Source organism: Saccoglossus kowalevskii, chromosome 3 (genome assembly GCF_978046115.1).
Source record: "Saccoglossus kowalevskii chromosome 3, keSacKowa6.1, whole genome shotgun sequence".
NCBI lineage: Eukaryota > Metazoa > Hemichordata > Enteropneusta > Harrimaniidae > Saccoglossus > Saccoglossus kowalevskii.
Window position 1 is genome coordinate 9288763 of NC_140643.1, and position 25083 is coordinate 9313845.

The following is a 25083-nucleotide window of genomic DNA, read 5'->3' on the forward strand; positions in this document are numbered from 1 at the left end:
CAAGCCGGTGCTGATTAGCACTTTAAATTGGGAAACTTTTAAGGGCTTCATTTTAGTATTGTTTCAATGCCCTAACATACCGACCTCAATAGTAGAGCAACTAGGGTGAAGCTAGCGAACGCTATTTTAAAATCGACACAATTACAGACAATTTTGAAAATGTTTGTAGTAAAATGTTCCTTAGCACAATAAACATTGAAAACAATATAATAATTTTTCACAGTATAAATTTGGGCCTAAATTGTTCGTTTTCGATAATTTTTGCAGAAAAATGTGAATAAATGAATGAACCATGCGAAATATATAATTATCCGACACAAATACCCTACGGTGGTGATTTCAGGGCCAGAAAAAACAAAAAACACTTTAGCACCAATGTCATAGGACCACCCTATTTCGACAAACGAGTGTTGGTCGTCGTATTCGTTACGGAAAACTGTTCACAAGTGAGCGTAACCACAGACCCGATACAAATATGCTACATACTGAGGTCAGAAAGTAAGTTTTCTGTACAAAGATTATGGAAATATATATAGTTATGGAAATATACGTAATTAACATGCGCCTTTAACTTTTTAAAATGAGCAATGCATTTTTACTATTAATAGTGTATTTCAATTTATTCAACATATCTGTATAGATAACATTTTGTACATTTCAATAACGGTGTCAACACTTATTTTCTGAACTGATTTTCTTCTGATTTACGAACAACAACGTGCATCATAGTGATTCACGTTGAGTGAAAATCTGTATATATTGTGTCTCGAAAAGGACACACAGTGATCTAATTTTTATACATGAGTTAGAGTATTGTCTGTGTCAGTCCTGTCCTGTACGAGTTTAAAGGTGCGCCGTGATAATATGGATTGAGTATTTGAAACCATTATTTTCATAAATTTCAAACTATGGCACGTTATTCTAACCTATTCTATACCTACCCCAACATGCGGAATTAGCATGGGATCACCAGCTTCGCCTGAGATTGCTTACATAATAACATTCCACCCACTGGAAAATCGATTTTTACTACTCAGTGCTCAAAATATCAAAACTTTGTACCGCTTTCGAAATGACATCTTCATGTTAGTACTAGAATTAAACACATTTGTTAAGGAAGCCAACATGCTTCATAAAAAATACCGGCTCACATTTGAATATTCCCTAACGCAAGACAACGGAAACGTTTCAATATTTCAATAAACGTAATTTTTGTCATTCCACATCAGTATTCAAATGAATTTATCAAAGGTGAAACCATTCGGTATGCTCGAACATGTAATAATCTAAACGATTTGTTACAGAAACGTGATCTATTTATTGAAAAAATGCGTGAAAGAAATTACACAGATAGTGATTTCTGTTGTAGAATAATGAGACTGATACAATGTTATGCTGTGTCAACTTTTGCTTTCTCGAACTCAGATTCGTATATTGCTTCCGTGGATACTTCTGTCCTGATTACACCTGAAATAATTAACACGGAATATAACTTAGTTAGCTAATGTAACACTGCCCTCAGTCGGCAAGATGTTCGTCAATCCACCACCTCATCGATACTTATGTAAACAATGTTAATCGTCGATTTTCCCTCGTATTCATAGGCTACACAATAAAAAAGTAAACTCTTTTCTTGTGCACCTATAAGTAATGAATTCGTCTATCAGAGCAAACTTAGTTACTTAGAGTCTGTGAATGAATAAACCAGTCCCAGGGATTCATACTGCACCAGAATTTAACAATATATTACACTAAACCAGTTACAGGGAACTAGACTGTACCATGTTTACCAACACATTACACTGAGCCAGTTACAGGGAACTATACTGTACCATTGTTTACCAATATATTACACTAAGCCAGTTACAGGAATCAATACTGTACCATTATTTATCAATATATTACACTAAACCAGCTACAGGGAACTATACTGTACCATGTTTACCAATATATTACACTAAACCAGTTACAGGGATCAATATTGTACCATTATTTACCAATATATTACACTAAACCAGTTACAGGGAACTATACTGTACCATGTTTACCAATATATTACACTGAGCCAGTTACAGGGAACTATACTGTACCATTGTTTACTAATATATGACACTAAGCCAGTTACAGGGAACGATACCGTGCCATTGTTTAAAAATATATTACACTAAACCAGTCACAGGGATTCATACTGTACCAGAATAAAACAATATATTACACTAAACCAGTTACAGGGATCAATACTGTACCATTGTTTACCAATATATTACATTGAGGCAGTTACAGGGAACTATACTGTACCATGTTTACCAATATATTACACTAAGCCAGTTACAGGGAACTATACTGTACCACTGTTTACCGATATATTACACTAAACCAGTTACAGGGAACTACAATGTACCATGTTTACCAATATATTACACTGAGCCAGTTACAGGGAACTATACTGTACCATTATTTACAAATATGTTACACTAAACCAGTTACAGGGAACTATACTGTACCATGTTTACCAATATATTACACAAAACCAGTTACAGGGATCAATACTGTACCATTACTTACCAATATATTACACTAAATCAGTTACAGGGAACTATACTGAACCATGTTTACCAATATATTACACTAAACCAATTACAGGGAACTATACTGTACCATTGTTTACCAATATATTACACTAAGCCAGTTACAGGGATCAATACTGTACCATTGTTTACCAATATATTACACTAAGCCAGATACAGGGATCAATACTGTACCATTATTAATCAATATATTACACTAAATCAGTTACATGGAACTATACTGTACCATGTTTACCAATATATTACACTGAGCCAGTTACAGGGAACTATACTGTACCATTGTTTACCAATATATTACACTAAGCCAGATACAGGGAACTATACTGTAAAATTGTTTACCAATATAGTACACTAAGCCAGTTATAGAGATCAATACTTTACCATTATTTACCAATATATTACACTAAGCCAGTTACAGTGAACTATACTCTACCATGTTTACCAATTTATTACGCTGAATCTGTTACAGGGAACTATACTGTACCATTGTTTACAAATATATTACACTAAACCAGTTACAGGGATCAATACTGTACCATTATTTACAAATATGTTACACTAAACCAGTTACAGGGATCAATACTGTTCCATTATTTATCAATATATTACATTAAACCAGTTACAGGAAACTATACTGTACCATTGTTTACCAATATATTACACTAAGCCAGTTACAGGGATCCATACTGTACAACCGTTTTGCAATATATTACACTAAGCCAGTTACAGGGAACTATACTGTACCATTGTTTACCAATATATTACACTAAGCCAGTTACAGGGAACAATATATACTACCAATGTTTAACAATATAATACACTAAGCTAGTTAGAGGGATCCATACTGTACTGTCGTTTACCAATATATTACACTAAACCAGTTAAAGGGATCAATACTGTACCATTTTTACCAATATATTACACTAAGCTAGTTACAGAGAACTATACTGTACCATTGTTTACCAATATATTACACTAAGCCAGTTACAGGGATCCATACTGTACCATGTTTACCCATATATTACACTAAGCTAGTTACAGAGATCAATACTGTACCATTGTTTACCAATATATTACACTAAGCTAGTTACAGAGATCAATACTGTATCATTGTTTACCAACATATTACATTAAGCCAGTTACAGGGAACTATACTGTACCATTGTTTACCAATATATTACACTAAGCCAGTTACAGGGATCCATACTGTACCATTAAATACAAATATATTACACAAAACCAGTTACAGGGATCAATACTGTACCATTATTTACCAATATATTGCACTAAACCAGTTAGAGGGAACTATACTGTACTATGTTTACCAATGTATTACACTGAGCCAGTTACAGGGAACTATACTGTACCATTGTTTACCAATATATTACACTATGCCAGTTACAGGGATCCATACTGTACGATCGTTAACCAATATATTACACTAAGCCAGTTACAGGGAACTATACTGTACAATTGTTTACCAACATATTACACAAAGCCAGTTACAGGGATCCGTAATGTACGGTCGTATACCAATATATTACACTAAGCCAGTTACACGGAACTATATAGTACCAATGTTTACCAATATATTACACTAAGCCAGTTAGAGGGATCCGTAATGTACGGTCGTATACCAATATATTACACTAAGCCAGTTACAGGGAACTATATAGTACCAATGTTTACCAATATATTACACTAAGCCAGTTACAGGGATCCATACTGTACTATCGTTTACCAATATATTACACTAAACCAGTTACATGGATTAATACTGTACCATTGTATACCAATATATTACACTAAGCCAGTTACATAGATCAATACTGTACCATTGTTTACCAATATATTACACTAAGCCAGTTACATGGAACTATACTGTACCATTGTTTAACAATATATTACACTAAACCAGTTACAGGGATTCATACTGTACCAGAATTTAACAATATATTACAATAAACCAGTTACAGGGAAGAATACTGTGAAATTGTTTACCAATATATTACACTAAGCCAGTTACGGGGAACTATATAGTACCAATGTTCACCAATATATTACACTAAGCCAGTTATAGGGATCCATACTATACCATTGTTTACCAATATATTGCACAGAACCAGTTACAGGGAACCATACTATATCATTATTTACCAATATATTTAATTAAGCCCGTTACAGGGAACGATACTATACCATTGTTTACCAATATATTGCACTGAGCCAGTTACAGGGAACTATACTGTACCATTGTTTATCAATATTTTACACTGAGTCAATTACAGAGATCAATGGTAAACCATTAATTACCAATATATTACACTGAAACAGTCACAGAGATCAATACCGTACCATTGTTTAACAATATATTCCACTAAACCAGTCACAGGGATTCATACTGTCCCAGAATTTAAAAATATATTACACTAAGCCAGTTACAGGGAACCATACTATACCATTGTTTAACAATATATGACACTAAGCCAGTTACTGGGAACTATACTGTAAAATTGTTTCCCAATATATTACACTAAGCCAGTTACAGGGAACTATACTGTACCGATGTTTATCAATATATTACACTGAACCAATTACAGGGATCAATGCTATACCATTATTTATCAATATATTACACTAAACCAGTTATAGGGATGAATACTGTGTCATTATTTACAAATATGTTACACTAAACCAGTTACAGGGATCAATACTGTACCATTATTTATCAATATATTACACTAAACCAGTTACAGGGAACTATACTGTACCATGTTTACCAATATATTACACTAAGCCAGTTACAGGGAACTATACTGTACCATAATTTACAAATATGTTACTCTAAACCAGTTACAGGGATCAATACTGTACCATTATTAATCAATATATTACACTAAACCAGTTACAGGGAACTATACTGTACCATTGTTTATCAATATTTTACACTGAGTCAATTACAGAGATCAATGCTAAACCATTAATTACCAATATATTACACTAAAACAGTCACAGAGATCAATACCGTACCATTGTTTAACAATATATTCCACTAAACCAGTCACAGGGATTCATACTGTCCCAGAATTTAACAATATATTACACTAAGCCAGTTACAGGGATCCATACTGTACGATCGTTAACCAATATATTACACTAAGCCAGTTACAGGGAACTATACTGTACAATTGTTTACCAACATATTACACTAAGCCAGTTACAGGGATCCGTAATGTACGGTCGTATAGCAATATATTACACTAAGCCAGTTACAGGGAACTATATAGTACCAATGTTTACCAATATATTACACTAAGCCAGTTAGAGGGATCCGTAATGTACGGTCGTATGCCAATATATTACACTAAGCCAGTTACAGGGAACTATATAGTACCAATGTTTACCAATATATTACACTAAGCCAGTTACAGGGATCCATACTGTACTATCGTTTACCAATATATTACACTAAACCAGTTACATGGATTAATACTGTACCATTGTATACCAATATATTACACTAAGCCAGTTACAGAGATCAATACTGTACCATTGTTTACCAATATATTACACTAAGCCAGTTATATGGAACTATACTGTACCATTGTTTAACAATATATTACACTAAACCAGTTACAGGGATTCATACTGTACCAGAATTTAACAATATATTACAATAAACCAGTTACATGGATCAATACTTTACCATTATTTAAAAATATATTACACTAAGCCAGTTACAGGGAAGAATACTGTGAAATTGTTCACCAATATATTTAACTAAGCCCGTTACAGGGAACTATACTGTACCATTGTTTATCAATATTTTACACTGAGTCAATTACAGAGATCAATGGTAAACCATTAATTACCAATATATTACACTGAAACAGTCACAGAGATCAATACCGTACCATTGTTTAACAATATATTCCACTAAACCAGTCACAGGGATTCATACTGTCCCAGAATTTAAAAATATATTACACTAAGCCAGTTACAGGGAACCATACTATACCATTGTTTAACAATATATGACACTAAGCCAGTTACTGGGAACTATACTGTAAAATTGTTTACCAATATATTACACTAAGCCAGTTACAGGGAACTATACTGTACCGATGTTTATCAATATATTACACTGAACCAATTACAGGGATCAATGCTATACAATTATTTATCAATATATTACACTAAACCAGTTATAGGGATCAATACTGTGTCATTATTTACAAATATGTTACACTAAACCAGTTACAGGGATCAATACTGTACCATTATTTATCAATATATTACACTAAACCAGTTACAGGGAACTATACTGTACCATGTTTACCAATATATTACACTGAGCCAGTTACAGGGAACTATACTGTACCATTGTTTACCAATATATTACACTAAGCCAGTTACAGGGAACTATACTGTACCATAATTTACAAATATGTTACACTAAACCAGTTACAGGGATCAATACTGCACCATTATTAATCAATATATTACACTAAACCAGTTACAGGGAACTATACTGTACCATTGTTTATCAATATTTTACATTGAGTCAATTACAGAGATCAATGCTAAACCATTAATTACCAATATATTACACTAAAACAGTCACAGAGATCAATACCGTACCATTGTTTAACAATATATTCCACTAAACCAGTCACAGGGATTCATACTGTCCCAGAATTTAACAATATATTACACTAAGCCAGTTACAGGGAACCATACTATACCATTGTTTACCAATATATTACACTAAGCCAGTTACAGGGAACTATACTGTAAAATTGTTTACCATTATATTACACTAAGCCAGTTACAGAGAACTATATTGTACAAATGTTTACCAATATATTACACTAAGCCAGTTAGAGGGATCCATACTGTACAATCGTTTTCCAATATATTACACTAAGCCAGTTACAGGGAACTATACTGTACCATTGTTTACCAATATATTACACTAAGCCAGTTAGAGGGATCCATACTGTACAATCGTTTTCCAATATATTACACTAAGCTAGTTACAGAGAACTATACTGTACCATTGTTTACCAATATATTACACTAAGCCAGTTAGAGGGATCCAGACTGTACTGTCGTTTACCAATATATTACACTAAACCAGTTAAAGGGATCAATACTGTACCATTTTTACCAATATATTACACTAAGCTAGTTACAGAGAACTATACTGTACCATGTTTACCAATATATTACACTAAGCCAGTTACAGGGAACTATACTGTACCATGTTTACCAATTTATTACACTGAGCCAGTTACAGGGAACTATAGTGTACCATTGTTTACCAATATATTACACTAAGCCAGTTACAGGGAACTATATTGTAACATTGTTTAACAATATATTACACTAAACCAGTTACAGGGATTCATACTGTACCATTAAATACAAATATATTACACTAAACCAGTTGCAGGGATCAATACTGTACCATTATTTACCAATATATTGCACTAAACCAGTTACAGGGAACTATACTGTACTATGTTTACCAATATATTACACTGAGCCAGTTACAGGGAACTATACTGTACGATTGTTAACCAATATATTACACTAAGCCAGTTACAGGGAACTATACTGTACAATTGTTTACCAATATATTACACTAAGCCAGTTACATGGATCAATACTGTACCATTGTTTACCAATATATTACACTAAGCCAGTTACATGGAACTATACTGTACCATTGTTTAACAATATATTACACTAAACCAGTTACAGGGATTCATACTGTACCAGAATTTAACAATATATTACAATAAACCAGTTACAGGGATCAATACTTTACCATTATTTACCAATATATTACACTAAGCCAGTTACGGGGAACTATATAGTACCAATGTTTACCAATATATTACACTAAGCCAGTTAGAGGGATCCATACTGTACTATCGTTTACCAATATATTACACTAAACTAGTTACAGGGAACTATACTGTACCATTACTTATCAATATATTACACTAAGGCAGTTACAGGGAACTATACTGTACCATAGTTTATCAATATTTTACTATGAACCAATTACAGAGATCAATGCTAAACCATCAATTACCAATATATTACACTAAAACAGTCACAGGGATTCATACTGTGCCAGAATTTAACAATATATTACACTAAGCCAGTTACAGGGAATCATACTATACCATGTTTACAAATATATTACACTGAGCCAGTTACATGGAACTATACTGTAAAATTGTTTACCAATATATTACACTAAACCAGTTACAGGGAACCATACTATAGCATTATTTACCAATATATTACACTAAGCCAGTTATAGGGAACCATACTATACCATTGTTTACCAATATATTGCACAGAGCCAGTTACAGGGAACCATACTATATCAATATTTACCAATATATTACACTAAGGCAGTTACAGGGAACTATACTGAACCATTGTTTATCAATATTTTACACTGAACCAGTTATAAAGATCAATACTGTGTCATTATTTACAAATATGTTACACTAAATCAGTTACAAGCATCAATACTGTACCATTATTTATCAATATATTACACTAAACCAGTTACAGGGAACTATACTGTACCATGTTTACCAATATATTACACAGTTACAGGGAACTATACTGTACCATTGTTTACCAATATATTACACTAAGCCAGTTACAGGGAACTATACTGTACCATAATTTACAAATATGTTACACTAAACCAGTTACAGGGATCAATACTGTACCATTATTAATCAATGTATTACTCTAAACCAGTTACAGGGAACTATACTGTACCATGTTTACCAATATATTACACTAAGGCAGTTACAGGGAACTATACTGAACCATTGTTTATCAATATTTTACACTAAACCAGTTACAAGCATCAATACTGTACCATTATTTATCAATATATTACACTAAGCCAGTTTCAGGGAACCATACTATACCATTGTTTACCAATATATTACACTAAGCCAGTTACAGGGAACTATATAGTACCAATGTTTACCAATATATTTCACTAAGCTAGTTAGAGGTATCCATACTCTACTATCGTTTACAATTATATTACACTAAACAAGTTACAGGGATCAATACTGTACCATTGTTTACCAATACATTACACTAAGCCAGTTACAAGGATCCGTACTGTACGATCGTTTACCTATATATTACACTAAGCCAGTTACAGGGAACTATACTGTAAAATTGTTTACCAATATATTACACTAAGCCAGTTACAGGGAACTATATAGTATAAATGTTTACCAATATATTACACTAAGCCAGTTATAGGGATCCATACTATACCATTGTTTACCAATATATTGCACAGAACCAGTTACAGGGAACCATACTATATCATTATTTACCAATATATTTAACTAAGCCCGTTACAGGGAACCATACTATACCATTGTTTACCAATATATTGCACTGAGCCAGTTACAGGGAACTATACTGTACCATTGTTTATCAATATTTTACACTGAGTCAATTACAGAGATCAATGGTAAACCATTAATTACCAATATATTACACTGAAACAGTCACAGAGATCAATACCGTACCATTGTTTAACTATATATTCCACTAAACCAGTCACAGGGATTCATACTGTCCCAGAATTTAAAAATATATTACACTAAGCCAGTTACAGGGAACCATACTATACCATTGTTTAACAATATATGACACTAAGCCAGTTACTGGGAACTATACTGTAAAATTGTTTACCAATATATTACACTAAGCCAGTTACAGGGAACTATACTGTACCGATGTTTATCAATATATTACACTGAACCAATTACAGGGATCAATGCTATACCATTATTTATCAATATATTACACTAAACCAGTTATAGGGATCAATACTGTGTCATTATTTACAAATATGTTACACTAAACCAGTTACAGGGATCAATACTGTACCATTATTTATCAATATATTACACTAAACCAGTTACAGGGAACTATACTGTACCATGTTTACCAATATATTACACTGAGCCAGTTACAGGGAACTATACTGTACCATTGTTTACCAATATATTACACTAAGCCAGTTAGAGGGATCCATACTGTACTGTCGTTTACCAATATATTACACTAAACCAATTAAGGGGATCAATACTGTACCATTTTTACCAATATATTACACTAAGCTAGTTACAGAGAACTATACTGTACCATTGTTTACCAATATATTACACTAAGCCAGTTACAGGGATCCATACTGTACAATCGTTTACCAATATATTACACTGAGCCAGTTACAGGGAACTATACTGTACCATTGTTTATCAATATTTTACACTGAGTCAATTACAGAGATCAATGCTAAACCATTAATTACCAATATATTACACTGAAACAGTCACAGAGATCAATACCGTACCATTGTTTAACAATATATTCCACTAAACCAGTCACAGGGATTCATACTATCCCAGAATTTAAAAATATATTACACTAAGCCAGTTACAGGGAACCATACTATACCATTGTTTAACAATATATGACACTAAGCCAGTTACTGGGAACTATACTGTACCGATGTTTATCAATATATTACACTGAACCAATTACAGGGATCAATGCTATACCATTATTTATCAATATATTACACTAAACCAGTTATAGGGATCAATACTGTGTCATTATTTACAAATATGTTACACTAAACCAGTTACAGGGATCAATACTCTACCATTATTTACCAATATATTACACTAAACCAGTTACAGGGAACTATACTGTACCGATGTTTATCAATATATTACACTGAACCAATTACAGGGATCAATGCTATACCATTATTTATCAATATATTACACTAAACCAGTTATAGGGATCAATACTGTGTCATTATTTACAAATATGTTACACTAAACCAGTTACAGGGATCAATACTGTACCATTATTTACCAATATATTACACTAAACCAGTTACAGAAAACTATATAGTACCATTGTTTACCAATATATATTACACTAAACCAGTCATAGAGATCAATATCGTACCATTGTTTAACAATATATTACACTAAACCAGTTACAGGGAATTATACTATACCATTGTTTAACAATATATGACACTAAGCCAGTTACTGGGAACTATACTGTAAAATTGTTTACCAATATATTACACTAAGCCAGTTACAGGGAACTATACTGTACCGATGTTTATCAATATATTACACTGAACCAATTACAGGGATCAATGCTATACCATTATTTATCAATATATTACACTAAACCAGTTATAGGGATCAATACTGTGTCATTATTTACAAATATGTTACACTAAACCAGTTACAGGGATCAATACTGTACCATTATTTATCAATATATTACACTAAACCAGTTACAGGGAACTATACTGTACCATGTTTACCAATATATTACACTGAGCCAGTTACAGGGAACTATACTGTACCATTGTTTACCAATATATTACACTAAGCCAGTTAGAGGGATCCATACTGTACTGTCGTTTACCAATATATTACACTAAACCAATTAAGGGGATCAATACTGTACCATTTTTACCAATATATTACACTAAGCTAGTTACAGAGAACTATACTGTACCATTGTTTACCAATATATTACACTAAGCCAGTTACAGGGATCCATACTGTACAATCGTTTACCAATATATTACACTGAGCCAGTTACAGGGAACTATACTGTACCATTGTTTATCAATATTTTACACTGAGTCAATTACAGAGATCAATGCTAAACCATTAATTACCAATATATTACACTGAAACAGTCACAGAGATCAATACCGTACCATTGTTTAACAATATATTCCACTAAACCAGTCACAGGGATTCATACTATCCCAGAATTTAAAAATATATTACACTAAGCCAGTTACAGGGAACCATACTATACCATTGTTTAACAATATATGACACTAAGCCAGTTACTGGGAACTATACTGTACCGATGTTTATCAATATATTACACTGAACCAATTACAGGGATCAATGCTATACCATTATTTATCAATATATTACACTAAACCAGTTATAGGGATCAATACTGTGTCATTATTTACAAATATGTTACACTAAACCAGTTACAGGGATCAATACTGTACCATTATTTACCAATATATTACACTAAACCAGTTACAGGGAACTATACTGTACCGATGTTTATCAATATATTACACTGAACCAATTACAGGGATCAATGCTATACCATTATTTATCAATATATTACACTAAACCAGTTATAGGGATCAATACTGTGTCATTATTTACAAATATGTTACACTAAACCAGTTACAGGGATCAATACTGTACCATTATTTACCAATATATTACACTAAACCAGTTACAGAAAACTATATAGTACCATTGTTTACCAATATATATTACACTAAACCAGTCATAGAGATCAATATCGTATCATTGTTTAACAATATATTACACTAAACCAGTTACAGGGAATTATACTGTACCATGTTTACCAATTTATTACACTGAGCCAGTTACAGGGAACTATACTGTACCATTGTTCATCAATATAGTACACTGAACCAATTACAGAGATCAATACTATACCATTAATTACAAATATATTACACTAAACCAGTCATAGGGATTCATACTGTACCAGAATTTAACATTATATTACACTAAACCAGTTACAGTGAACTATACTGTACCATGTTTACCAATATATTACACTAATCCAGTTACAGAGAACTATACTGTACCATTGTTTATCAATATATTACACTAAACCAGTTACAGGGATTCATACTGTACCAGAATTTACCAATATATTACACTAATCCAGTTACAAGGAACTATACTGTACCATTGTTTACCAATATATTACACTAAACCAGTTACAGGAGTCTATACTCATCAAATACCCATAAACAAATAATACAAAGAGGTATTATGGTGTTAAAGAACACCAAAAAACAAAACTTTATTACAAAAATAAATCAATTTGTAAGTTAGAAACATAACGTTAATACATGAGACGACTTGTAATCTTTTAAAAACAAACCTGTAGTAAATTTGTGTTTCATTTAAAATTAACCTTTAGTTTGAACAACTTTTCAAGATTAAAAAATGTAAAAACCATCTAAAAAATGCAGATGCTTAAAGTTACACTATCGATAAATTGCAAAGCAAAAAATGTCTTAAAAACTCTGAAATTTACATTTTACACAAAGTAGTACAGCTTTACTCTTTTTAGCCAAAAACTTTTAAATATAGAAATTTACAAATATAATTTCAACCAAACTAGTTGTAATACATTTGAAAGAGCTGAGGTTGGTCCTCATGAATGTGCAAAGGTTATCACCTTTACTGACTACAACATTGGAATAAACACATCAGTAAAAATCTTTGCAGATGTACATATTACTGAATCTGCTGAAAATAAAAGTGAATATAGAAACTTGAAAATAAAGCAGCTACAACTTTTTTTGTAGCTGTTATCTTACTGAACATAGCCATTTAAGGCAAAAGTAAGCTTACTTTTATTGGTTCAGTGAAATTTTACTTTTTTTGATTTTGTTTTACATGCACTAAAGTGCACTTTTAATACACTATTTCAAAGTCTAAAGAAAAATAACAAGAAAGCAATCGTTTCTTTGAAAATAAACACACAGGTTAAATTATATTGCCCAAGCCATCAATACAGAACAGACCCCAAACTGAGCTTGGTGTAACTTATTGTCTTTAAAGAGTAACTGCTCCATTACCTTTAGGGGCGCCTGAGGATTTCGATGGAATCTATTTTTTTGTCTTGAAGGGCTGTCCAAAAAAAAAGCTAATTTTAATAAAACACTGTGCTGTTAAAATTAAAGGAATATCATGTGAAACAGTCAGTCTGTTATCAATCGAGTCCAAAATAATATAAAGTGTTGATGAAACAGTCAGTCTGTTATCAATGAAGTCTGGAATAATATCAAGTGTTGATGAAACAGTCAGTCCGTTATCAATGTAGTCCAGATTAATATCAAGTGTTGATGAAACAGTCAGTTTGTTATCAATGAAGTCCAGATTAATATCACGTGTTGATGAAACAGTCAGTCTGTTATCAATGAAGTCTGGAATAATATCAAGTGTTGATGAAACAGTCAGTCTGTTATCAATGAAGTCCAGATTAATATCATGTGTTGATGAAACAGTCAGTCTGTTATCAATGAAGTCCAGAATAATATCATGTGTTGATGAAACAGTCAGTCCGTTATCAATGAAGTCCGGAATAATATCATGTGTTGATGAAACAGTCAGTCCGTTATCAATGAAGTCCGGAATAATATCATGTGTTGATGAAACAGTCAGTCTGTTATCAATGAAGTCCAGATTAATATCATGTGTTGATGAAACAGTCAGTCCGTTATCAATGAAGTCCGGAATAATATCATGTGTTGATGAAACAGTCAGTCTGTTATCAATTAAGTCCAGAATAATATCATGTGTTGATGAAACAGTCAGTCCGTTATCAATGAAGTCCGGAATAATATCATGTGTTGATGAAACAGTCAGTCCGTTATCAATGAAGTCCGGAATAATATCTATGTTGATGAAACAGTCAGTCTGTTATCAATGAAGTCCGGAATAATATCATGTGTTGATGAAACAGTCAGTCTGTTGTCAATCAAATCTGGAATAATATCAAGTGTTGATGAAACAGTCAGTCTGTTGTCAATGAAGTCTGGAATAATATCATGTGTTGATGAAACAGTCAGTCTGTTATCAATGAAGTCCGGAATAATATCATGTGTTGATGAAACAGTCAGTCTGTTATCAATGAAGTCTGGAATAATATCAAGTATTGATGAAACAGTCAGTCTGTTATCAATCAAGTCTGGAATAATATCAAGTGTTGATGAAACAGTCAGTCTGTTGTCAATGAAGTCCGGAATAATATCAAGTGTTGATGAAACAGTCAGTCTGTTATCAATGAAGTCCGGAATAATATAAAGTGTTGATGAAACGGTCAGTCTGTTATCAATGAAGTCTGGAATAATATCAAGTGTTGATGAAAGTCAGTCTGTTGTCAATGAAGTCTGGAATAATATCATGTGTTGATGAAACAGTCAGTCTGTTATCAATGAAGTCCGGAATAATATCAAGTGTTGATGAAACAGTCAGTCTGTTGTCAATCAAGTCTGGAATAATATCAGCCAATCTGTTCTTATATGAGTCTGAATTTCTGAGACAGATGTTCAGTATAAAACGGTCACAAAATGGATGTAAAATCATACAATACAATTTGAAGTTGTGGTTCAATTAGAACACTCTGCAAACTCGACAAAAAACCAAAGGTCACTTTGAACAAAAGTATAAATAATCTAATCACTTGGAATGAATATGATATTATGTAATAACAAATCTCAGCCCCAGTAAACCTCCTCCCTATAGTTAGCATTTGTTCAATATGAACAGCCCGTTCATGATTGCCACAACTACTGCCATCAATCAGATAGCAACAAGGTCACCAACAATCTAAAACACAATCTTCTGCAACATTACAAAACACAATTACTTTATGATGCCATTATTTACAAGAGTAAACATGAATTTTGTTTCAATCAACCAAGGTCCTGTCTTATTCAGATTGTTTTGGTGCTCAAGACTGGAAAACTTGTACTGCATAATTTGTCAATTATAAAAAGATTCTGTAAACAAAGTACCAAATGGGTTTCTCTAATGTAGGCCACTATAAAATACTGAAAAGTCTGAGCACAACATTCAGTTTGGTTAAACTTGGGGAGTAATCTTAGTAATATTTGTGAATACTACAAATGGCAATGGTATCCGCTTTATGGGGAGTGAAAGCCAACTAAAAACAAAAACTAAAGAATACAGAGACAAGCAACAGCAGTAAACATCCAAGGAATAGAACAATGTTTTGTGCATTCTGTTAAGCGTTTGGATGAGCACAACAAATCCACAAGTGCCATATACTTAGTAACCCCTTTCCAGTAGTTTTTGTAACCAGTTTTTAAAAACATGCTGTACCAAATAATTTCACAACAGACTATTTTAGGCACTACTGCTCATGTACTGTGGCAAAGAATCAATGAATAAAGATTATATATTCAAATATTGCACACCGAACACTCAAAATTACATTTCAATTCAAGAGAAATACTGCAGTTGCCTGTCCCTGTGTCATTGATAAAATGGACTCTCACATAAACTTCTGCTTGGACTGAACTGAGCTAGGTACACATAGTAATATACTTCGAAGGAAGGGATCTTGGCATTGACTATAAATACTGACAGAAAAATCGCAAACCACAAGAATATATGGATAAACTAAGCAAACACATTTAGTACAGTTATCAACAGTTATTTCTGTTTTTTTTTAAGAAAATGCTATACAGTTAATATGTAGTTTAAAAAGTTGGCAGTCAGTGGTAAAAATAAAACTCTACTGACTGTACACATGAAAGAATTAGCAGACAGTAATCCAACACAATGAATTATCTACTAAATAATCATATTGCACATAAAGGCAAAACAATATGCTAGCTTCAAGAATTGATAGCTGCAATTACTTGCTCAGTGTTTAGTACTGATCATGTTAAGTGGATTAAATTAAAAACATCTCATTGAAGAATACAATGATCTCATAGTTGCTCCGTAGTAATCTGTCACACAGCTATATTAATCATCTGTTGATCCAGCTTGCAAGCCTGGCATCTCTTAATTGGCAGCCGAGAAAGGCTGGCATCTCAAAGCCAGTAGTGGGACAAGCTGGCATCTCAATGCCAGCAGTCGAGACTGGCTGGCATCTCAAAACCAGCAGCCGAGACTGGCTGGCATCTCAAAACTAGCAGTCGAGACTGGCTGGCATCTCAAAACCAGCAGCCGAGACAGGCTGGCATCTCAAAACCAGCAGCCAAGACAGGCTGGCATCTCAAAACCAGCAGTCGAGACTGGCTGGCATCTCAAAACCAGCAGTCGAGACGGGTTGCCATCTCAAAACCAGCAGCTGAGACTGGCTGGCATCTCAAAACCAGCAGCTGAGACTGGCTGGCATCTCAAAACCAGCAGCCGAGACTGGCTGGCATCTCAAAACCAGCAGCCGAGACAGCCTGGCATCTCAAAACCAGCAGCCGAGACAGCCTGGCATTTCAAAACCAGCAGTCGAGACAGGCTGACATCTCAAAACCAGCAGCCGAGACAGGCTGGCATCTCAAAACCAGCAGCCGAGACAGCCTGGCATTTCAAAACCAGCAGTCGAGACAGGCTGACATCTCAAAACCAGCAGCCGAGACTGGCTGGCATCTCAAAACCAGCAGTCGAGACTGGCTGGCATCTCAAAACCAGCAGTCGAGACTGGCTGGCATCTCAAAACCAGCAGCCGAGACAGGCTGGCATCTCAAAACCAGCAGCCGAGACTGGCTGGCATCTCAAAACCAGCAGCCGAGACTGGCTGGCATCTCAAAACCAGCAGCCGAGACTGGCTGGCATCTCAAAACCAGCAGCCGAGACTGGCTGGCATCTCAAAACCAGCAGCCGAGACAGGCTGGCATCTCAAAACCAGCAGCCAAGACAGGCTGGCATCTCAAAACCAGCAGCCGAGACAGGCTGGCATCTCAAAACCAGTAGCCGAGACAGGCTGGCATCTCAAAACCAGCAGCCGAGACAGGCTGGCATCTCAAAACCAACAGCCGAGACAGGCTGGCATCTCAAAACCAGCAGGCGAGACAGGCTGGCATCTCAAAACCAGCAGTCGAGACAGGCTGGCATCTCAAAACCAGCAGTCGAGACAGGCTGGCATCTCAAAACCAGCAGCTGAGACAGGCTGGAATCACAAAACCAGCAGCTGAGACAGGCGGGAATCTCAAAACCAGCAGCTGAGACAGGCTGGCATCTCAAAACCAGCAGCTGAGACAGGCTGGCATCTCAAAACCAGCAGCTGAGACAGGCTGGCATCTCAAAACCAGCAGCTGAGACAGGCTGCCATCTCAAAACCAGCAGCTGAGACAGGCTGCCATCTCAAAACCAGCAGCTGAGACAGGCTGCCATCTCAAAACCAGCAGCTGAGAGAGACTGGCATCTCAAAACCAGCAGCTGAGACGGGTTGCCATCTCAAAACCAGCAGCTGAGACGGGTTGCCATCTCAAAACCAGCAGCCGAGACGGACTGGCATCTCAAAACCAGCAGCCGAGACGGACTGGCATCTCAAAACCAGCAGCCGAGACAGGCTGCCATCTCAAAACCAGCAGCCGAGACAGGCTGCCATCTCAAAACCAGCAGCCGAGACAGGCTGCCATCTCAAAACCAGCAGCCGAGACAGGCTGCCATCTCAAAACCAGCAGCTGAGACAGGTTACCATCTCAAAACCAGCAGCCGAGACAGGCTGTCATCTCAAAACCAGCAGCCGAGACAGGCTGCCATCTCAAAACCAGCAGCCGAGACAGGCTGCCATCTCAAAACCAGCAGCCGAGACAGGCTGCCATCTCAAAACCAGCAGCCGAGACAGGCTGCCATCTCAAAACCAGCAGCCGAGACAGGCTGCCATATCAAAACCAGCAGCCGAGACAGGCTGCCATATCAAAACCAGCAGCCGAGACAGGCTGCCATCTCAAAACCAGCAGCTGAGACAGGCTGCCATCTCAAAACCAGCAGCTGAGACAGGCTGCCATCTAAAAACCAGCAGCTGAGACAGGCTGGCATCTCAAAACCAGCAGCTGAGACAGGCTGACATCTCAAAACCAGCAGCTGAGACAGGCTGCCATCTCAAAACCAGCAGCTGAGACAGGCTGCCATCTAAAAACCAGCAGCTGAGACAGGCTGGCATCTCAAAACCAGCAGCTGAGACAGGCTGACATCTCAAAACCAGCAGCTGAGACAGGCTGGCATCTCAAAAGCAGCAGCTGAGACAGGCTGGCATCTCAAAAGCAGCAGCTGAGACAGGCTGGCATCTCAAAAGCAGCAGCTGAGACAGGCTGGCATCTCAAAACCAGCAGCCGAGACAGGCTGGCAATGGTTGCATTGCATATATATATACTTTGAAGAATCCACACGTTTTGAAGCTGGTATATAGACTTTATAACTAACGACAGATAAAGAAATCTGCATTATAATACTGCATTTCTTTTTTTTCTTGACAGACATGTCAGTGGACCAGAGTAAACTAAGTGGACCAGAGTAAACTAAGTGGACCAGAGTAAACTAAGTGGACCAGAGTAAGAGATGTGGACCAGTGTGAGGTCACTGGACCAGAGTAAAAGATGTGGACCAGAGTGAGCTCACTGGTCCAGACTAAACTCAGTGACCCGAGTAAAATCAATGGTTCTGTGTAAAATCAATGGTCCAGAGTAAGATCAGCAGACCAGAGTAATCTTAGCTGAACAAAACGAGAAAAATACAATATAGTGTATGATGAGTTTGATTGTGGATCAGATGCTGGTTTTAAGTATCTGCTCCACTGTTAATACATTGGTTGGTGATCAAGCTCAATGGTACAGGAGAACTAGGATTTGCGAAGAGACAACAAATATGCTTCATGTATCTTTCCAACGAAGTCATCATCAGTCTGAAAAGAAATAAGGAAAAGTAATTTAGGCTGGAACGATACTGATAACAAATTTGATAGTGAAATAATCATGAAAATTAGGCACAAAAAATGCTTTTCAGATTTACCTCTTCATACACATTGTAGCTGAGAAACAGAAGCCTAAATTTGTGACGTGGTCAAATTTGGAGAGTTATTTAATCTATTATTTGATTGTCAGTTACATACCTGTATTAGAGAGAGAAGAGTCTGTTTGAGTTGTTCCTTTGTCAATGGTGACATCATCTGATGAGGTTGATGGGACATCTGCAGTTGATGAGACATTGAAGATATGCCAGGGGTATTACCCATAAACTGTGTTAGGTTGCCTGGTAACCTGCCAGCTGCTGCCATCATAGTGCTGGTTTGATTGTTTGGCAGTGAAGATGATAATTGTTGATGTAGTGATGCAGTGGCTTGGAATACCATTGGGGATAGTAGTTCAGTGCCAGGTTTTACAGTACCTCCTGAAGGCTGCAAAGTATAAATAATAACTCAGTTAATCATCAGTACAGGCAATATAACAGGGGACAATAAAAGTACATACAAACCATTACAAAATGCTAAGTCTGTCAATGACAAAAAATATCTAGCATATGCAAACTGTTGAATCATGTCACTGGGTTCACAGTGATTATTTTTCTGTACTGTACATACATAGTACGTATGTATACAGTTCATACTTTAAATTGGTCACATGATACTTGATAATTTTATGGTCTATCATTATGATATGCAATCTAGTTGGCCTGCCAAACACTGTTTAAACTTTTGATGGCTTTTTATACTCAAAACTTATAATGAATTATTATTTTGGCTGGATAACACGTATCATATGTGTTAATATAAAATAATAATTGGATATGATATCAAATCTGTCTCACAACACATATCATATGTGTTAATATATAAAATAATAATTGGATATGATATCAAATCTGTCTCATAACACATATCATATGTGTTAATATATAAAATAATAATTGGATATGATATCAAATCTGTCTCAAACACATATCATGTGTGTTAATATATAAAATAATAATTGGATATGATATCAAATCTGTCTCAAACACATATCATGTGTGTTAATATATAAAATAATAATTGGATATGATATCAAATCTGTCTCATAACACATATCATATGTGTTAATATATAAAATAATAATTGGATATGATATCAAATCTGTTTCAAACACATATCATATGTGTTAATATATAAAATAATAATTGGATATGATATCAAATCTGTCTCAAACACATATCATATGTGTTAATATATAAAATAATAATTGGATATGATATCAAATCTGTCTCAAACACATATCATATGTGTTAATATATAAAATAATAATTGGATACGATATCAAATCTGTCTCATAACACATATCATATGTGTTAATATATAAAATAATAATTGGATATGATATCAAATCTGTTTCAAACACATATCATATGTGTTAATATATAAAATAATAATTGGATATGATATCAAATCTGTCTCAAACACATATCATATGTGTTAATATATAAAATAATAATTGGATATGATATCAAATCTGTCTCAAACACATCATATGTGTTAATATATAAAATAATAATTGGATGCGATATCAAATCTGTCTCATAACACATATCATATGTGTTAATATATAAAATAATAATTGGATATGATATCAAATCTGTTTCAAACACATATCATATGTGTTAATATATAAAATAATAATTGGATATGATATCAAATCTGTCTCAAACACATATCATATGTGTTAATATATAAAATAATAATTGGATATGATATCAAATCTGTCTCAAACACATATCATATGTGTTAATATATAAAATAATAATTGGATACGATATCAAATCTGTCTCATAACACATATCATATGTGTTAATATATAAAATAATAATTGGATATGATATCAAATCTGTTTCAAACACATATCATATGTGTTAATATATAAAATAATAATTGGATATGATATCAAATCTGTCTCAAACACATATCATATGTGTTAATATATAAAATAATAATTGGATATGATATCAAATCTGTCTCAAACACATCATATGTGTTAATATATAAAATAATAATTGGATGCGATATCAAATCTGTCTCATAACACATATCATATGTGTTAATATATAAAATAATAATTGGATATGATATCAAATCTGTTTCAAACACATATCATATGTGTTAATATATAAAATAATAATTGGATATGATATCAAATCTGTCTCAAACACATATCATATGTGTTAATATATAAAATAATAATTGGATATGATATCAAATCTGTCTCATAACACATATCATATGTGTTAATATATAAAATAATAATTGGATATGATATCAAATCTGTTTCAAACACATATCATATGTGTTAATATATAAAATAATAATTGGATATGATATCAAATCTGTCTCAAACACATATCATATGTGTTAATATATAAAATAATAATTGGATATGATATCAAATCTGTCTCAAACACATATCATATGTGTTAATATATAAAATAATAATTGGATACGATATCAAATCTGTCTCATAACACATATCATATGTGTTAATATATAAAATAATAATTGGATATGATATCAAATCTGTTTCAAACACATATCATATGTGTTAATATATAAAATAATAATTGGATATGATATCAAATCTGTCTCAAACACATATCATATGTGTTAATATATAAAATAATAATTGGATATGATATCAAATCTGTCTCAAACACATCATATGTGTTAATATATAAAATAATAATTGGATGCGATATCAAATCTGTCTCATAACACATATCATATGTGTTAATATATAAAATAATAATTGGATATGATATCAAATCTGTTTCAAACACATATCATATGTGTTAATATATAAAATAATAATTGGATATGATATCAAATCTGTCTCAAACACATATCATATGTGTTAATATATAAAATAATAATTGGATATGATATCAAATCTGTCTCATAACACATATCATATGTGTTAATATATAAAATAATAATTGGATATGATATCAAATCTGTTTCAAACACATATCATATGTGTTAATATATAAAATAATAATTGGATATGATATCAAATCTGTCTCAAACACATATCATATGTGTTAATATATAAAATAATAATTGGATATGATATCAAATCTGTCTCATAACACATATCATATGTGTTAATATATAAAATAATAATTGGATATGATATCAAATCTGTCTCAAACACATATCATATGTGTTAATATATAAAATAATAATACGAATCTGTCTCATAACACAGATACTTGCCATGAATTTTGTGTTTTAAGAGTATCGTATCGTTTTGCACACTGAATTTGACAACTAGATGGCATTTTATGTTGAATACAGACATCCATACAAAATTGTATTAAGGATGGATTGCTCTATGATTTTTTCTGATTTAAGTCCAAAATTTAGGTCTCAAAAATGGCAAAATTGGTCAGACTTCACAAATGTGTGTGGTAATTAATGATTATTCATAAAAATAATGAACATGTCTCAAATTCATGATTGAATGTCATAGCATTTTAAAACCAAAAATTGGGTGAGGTTCCAAAATCATTTACTGAAGTTTGTATTTTTGAGAGAAAAATTAGGAAAATCTATATTTATCTATTTTTCAGTGTCAATGTTGGTTAAAACACTTTCCAAAATACACTAATGCGCTTACCGTGTAATAACATTCACATACAGAAGTACATATCTGTGCTGTTTTGTTTCATTTTTGTGAAAGTATTCTACTTTTCGTTGTGCAATTTACACTAAACAAGCCTTATGCATGACATTAGCACTATACCCATGGTAAAAGAATAAACTATTGTGTAATTCACACAAGTTATTTACACTATAGTAATACTAGATTTTCAAAATTTTAGTTGAATTAAATCTATATTACACAAACTTGTTGTAATGAAGAATGTCAAGTTTATAATAACAAGAATCCAATAAGATACAATTCATTTCTGTTCTGTGGTAATAATTTAATAAAATAACATACGAAAATTCCAACAAAAACATCTTGCAAATGTTTGTATTTGGTGAGTTCTATTTTCATCACATCTGCATCCCATTTAAACAAAGGAAAGTGTTGTCAATAACGTTGGTAACGTCAATTACGTTGGTAACGTCAATAACATTAGTGACATAGTTTACCCCAATATATATAGAGAGAGTAACCCATGATATCAAATTTATTGAACAATTGAAATTAGTAATTTTCACATATTTCGAGACTTTAGCAAGAATCATATGAAAATTACAAAACAATTTTGATATACCATTTATCACATTACATTCAATTTGCTACTTTTTGTTTATGTGTGCATGTCCTAATCTTAATAGCACATCATATGATTGTCTCTTTTTTCAATAAGTACAATGTCATACTTTTGCAGTATTGTCTTCACCTTAAATATTGTGTTGCTCTCTTGAAGAAGAATGCAGTTAACTTCAGAGCACAATTAGGTGAAAAATACCCATGGATCCAGTAACTGTACAGCGCCCTCAAGCAGCATACTTGTGACATTTCATATTTCACAGTAATCCCATTATTTTTGTATGCAGTTGCAAAAGAAGTGGTGACCATAAGTAATTCAAAACAACTTACCAAAGTAGAGGTTCTGGATTTATTTACAACATTGGCACTGCTCTGCCTGGTGGTAAAACCTTGGATTAAAGCATTACTTGCTACAATTGATAAGGGCTGCACTGTAGTACTGGTGCCAGTTTGTCCAGTCTTTGTCAACACAGAGGGCGTTACTGTAGTCTGCATACCAAGCATAGGTATGGAAATATTATTATGTGTGGAAGAACTAAGCACAACAGATTGTGAAGCTGGTGATATCATTTGTGGTTGCTGTCTGGA

The 25083-nt window shown here is 33.7% G+C and overlaps 2 protein-coding genes across 3 annotated transcripts in view; both read right to left on the reverse strand.

Annotated features, from left to right (window-relative positions):
• Nucleotides 1-1294: 1294 nt before the first annotated feature.
• LOC146747460 (uncharacterized) lies at nucleotides 1295-25060 on the reverse strand. Of its 2 annotated transcripts, none has more exons than XM_085496740.1 (3): nucleotides 24826-25060; nucleotides 20364-20648; nucleotides 1295-1467 (listed from the first exon to the last, which is right to left on the reverse strand). In XM_085496740.1, the coding sequence occupies exons 1-3, from the start codon at nucleotides 24997-24999 to the stop codon at nucleotides 1462-1464; spliced, it is 465 nt and encodes a 154-aa protein (XP_085352866.1). In that variant the 5' UTR covers nucleotides 25000-25060; the 3' UTR covers nucleotides 1295-1461. The 2 variants fall into 2 exon arrangements, with proteins under 2 accessions (XP_085352866.1, XP_006824649.2); XM_006824586.3 differs by lacking the exon at nucleotides 1295-1467 and adding an exon at nucleotides 19712-20156.
• Nucleotides 25016-25083, reverse strand: part of LOC102808292 (mRNA-decapping enzyme 1A-like) — a 61160-nt gene continuing 61092 nt past the window's right edge. Inside the window, exon 7 of the mRNA XM_085496654.1 lies at nucleotides 25016-25030. Within this exon, the coding sequence (XP_085352780.1) occupies nucleotides 25016-25030 (15 nt within the window). The remainder of the gene's footprint in view (nucleotides 25031-25083) is intronic.

What these genes read in the sequence shown, in the direction of transcription:
- LOC146747460 (XM_006824586.3), bottom strand. Translation starts at nt 24,999, where the DNA reads ATGCTTGGTATGCAGACTACAGTAACGCCCTCTGTGTTGACAAAGACT. An exon ending in AATCCAGAACCTCTACTTTG is followed by an intron (nt 20,649 to 24,825) that starts GTAAGTTGTTTT and finishes TATACTTTGCAG; the next exon opens with CCTTCAGGAGGTACTGTAAA. An exon ending in CTCTTCTCTCTCTAATACAG is followed by an intron (nt 20,157 to 20,363) that starts GTATGTAACTGA and finishes ATTTCTTTTCAG; the next exon opens with ACTGATGATGACTTCGTTGG.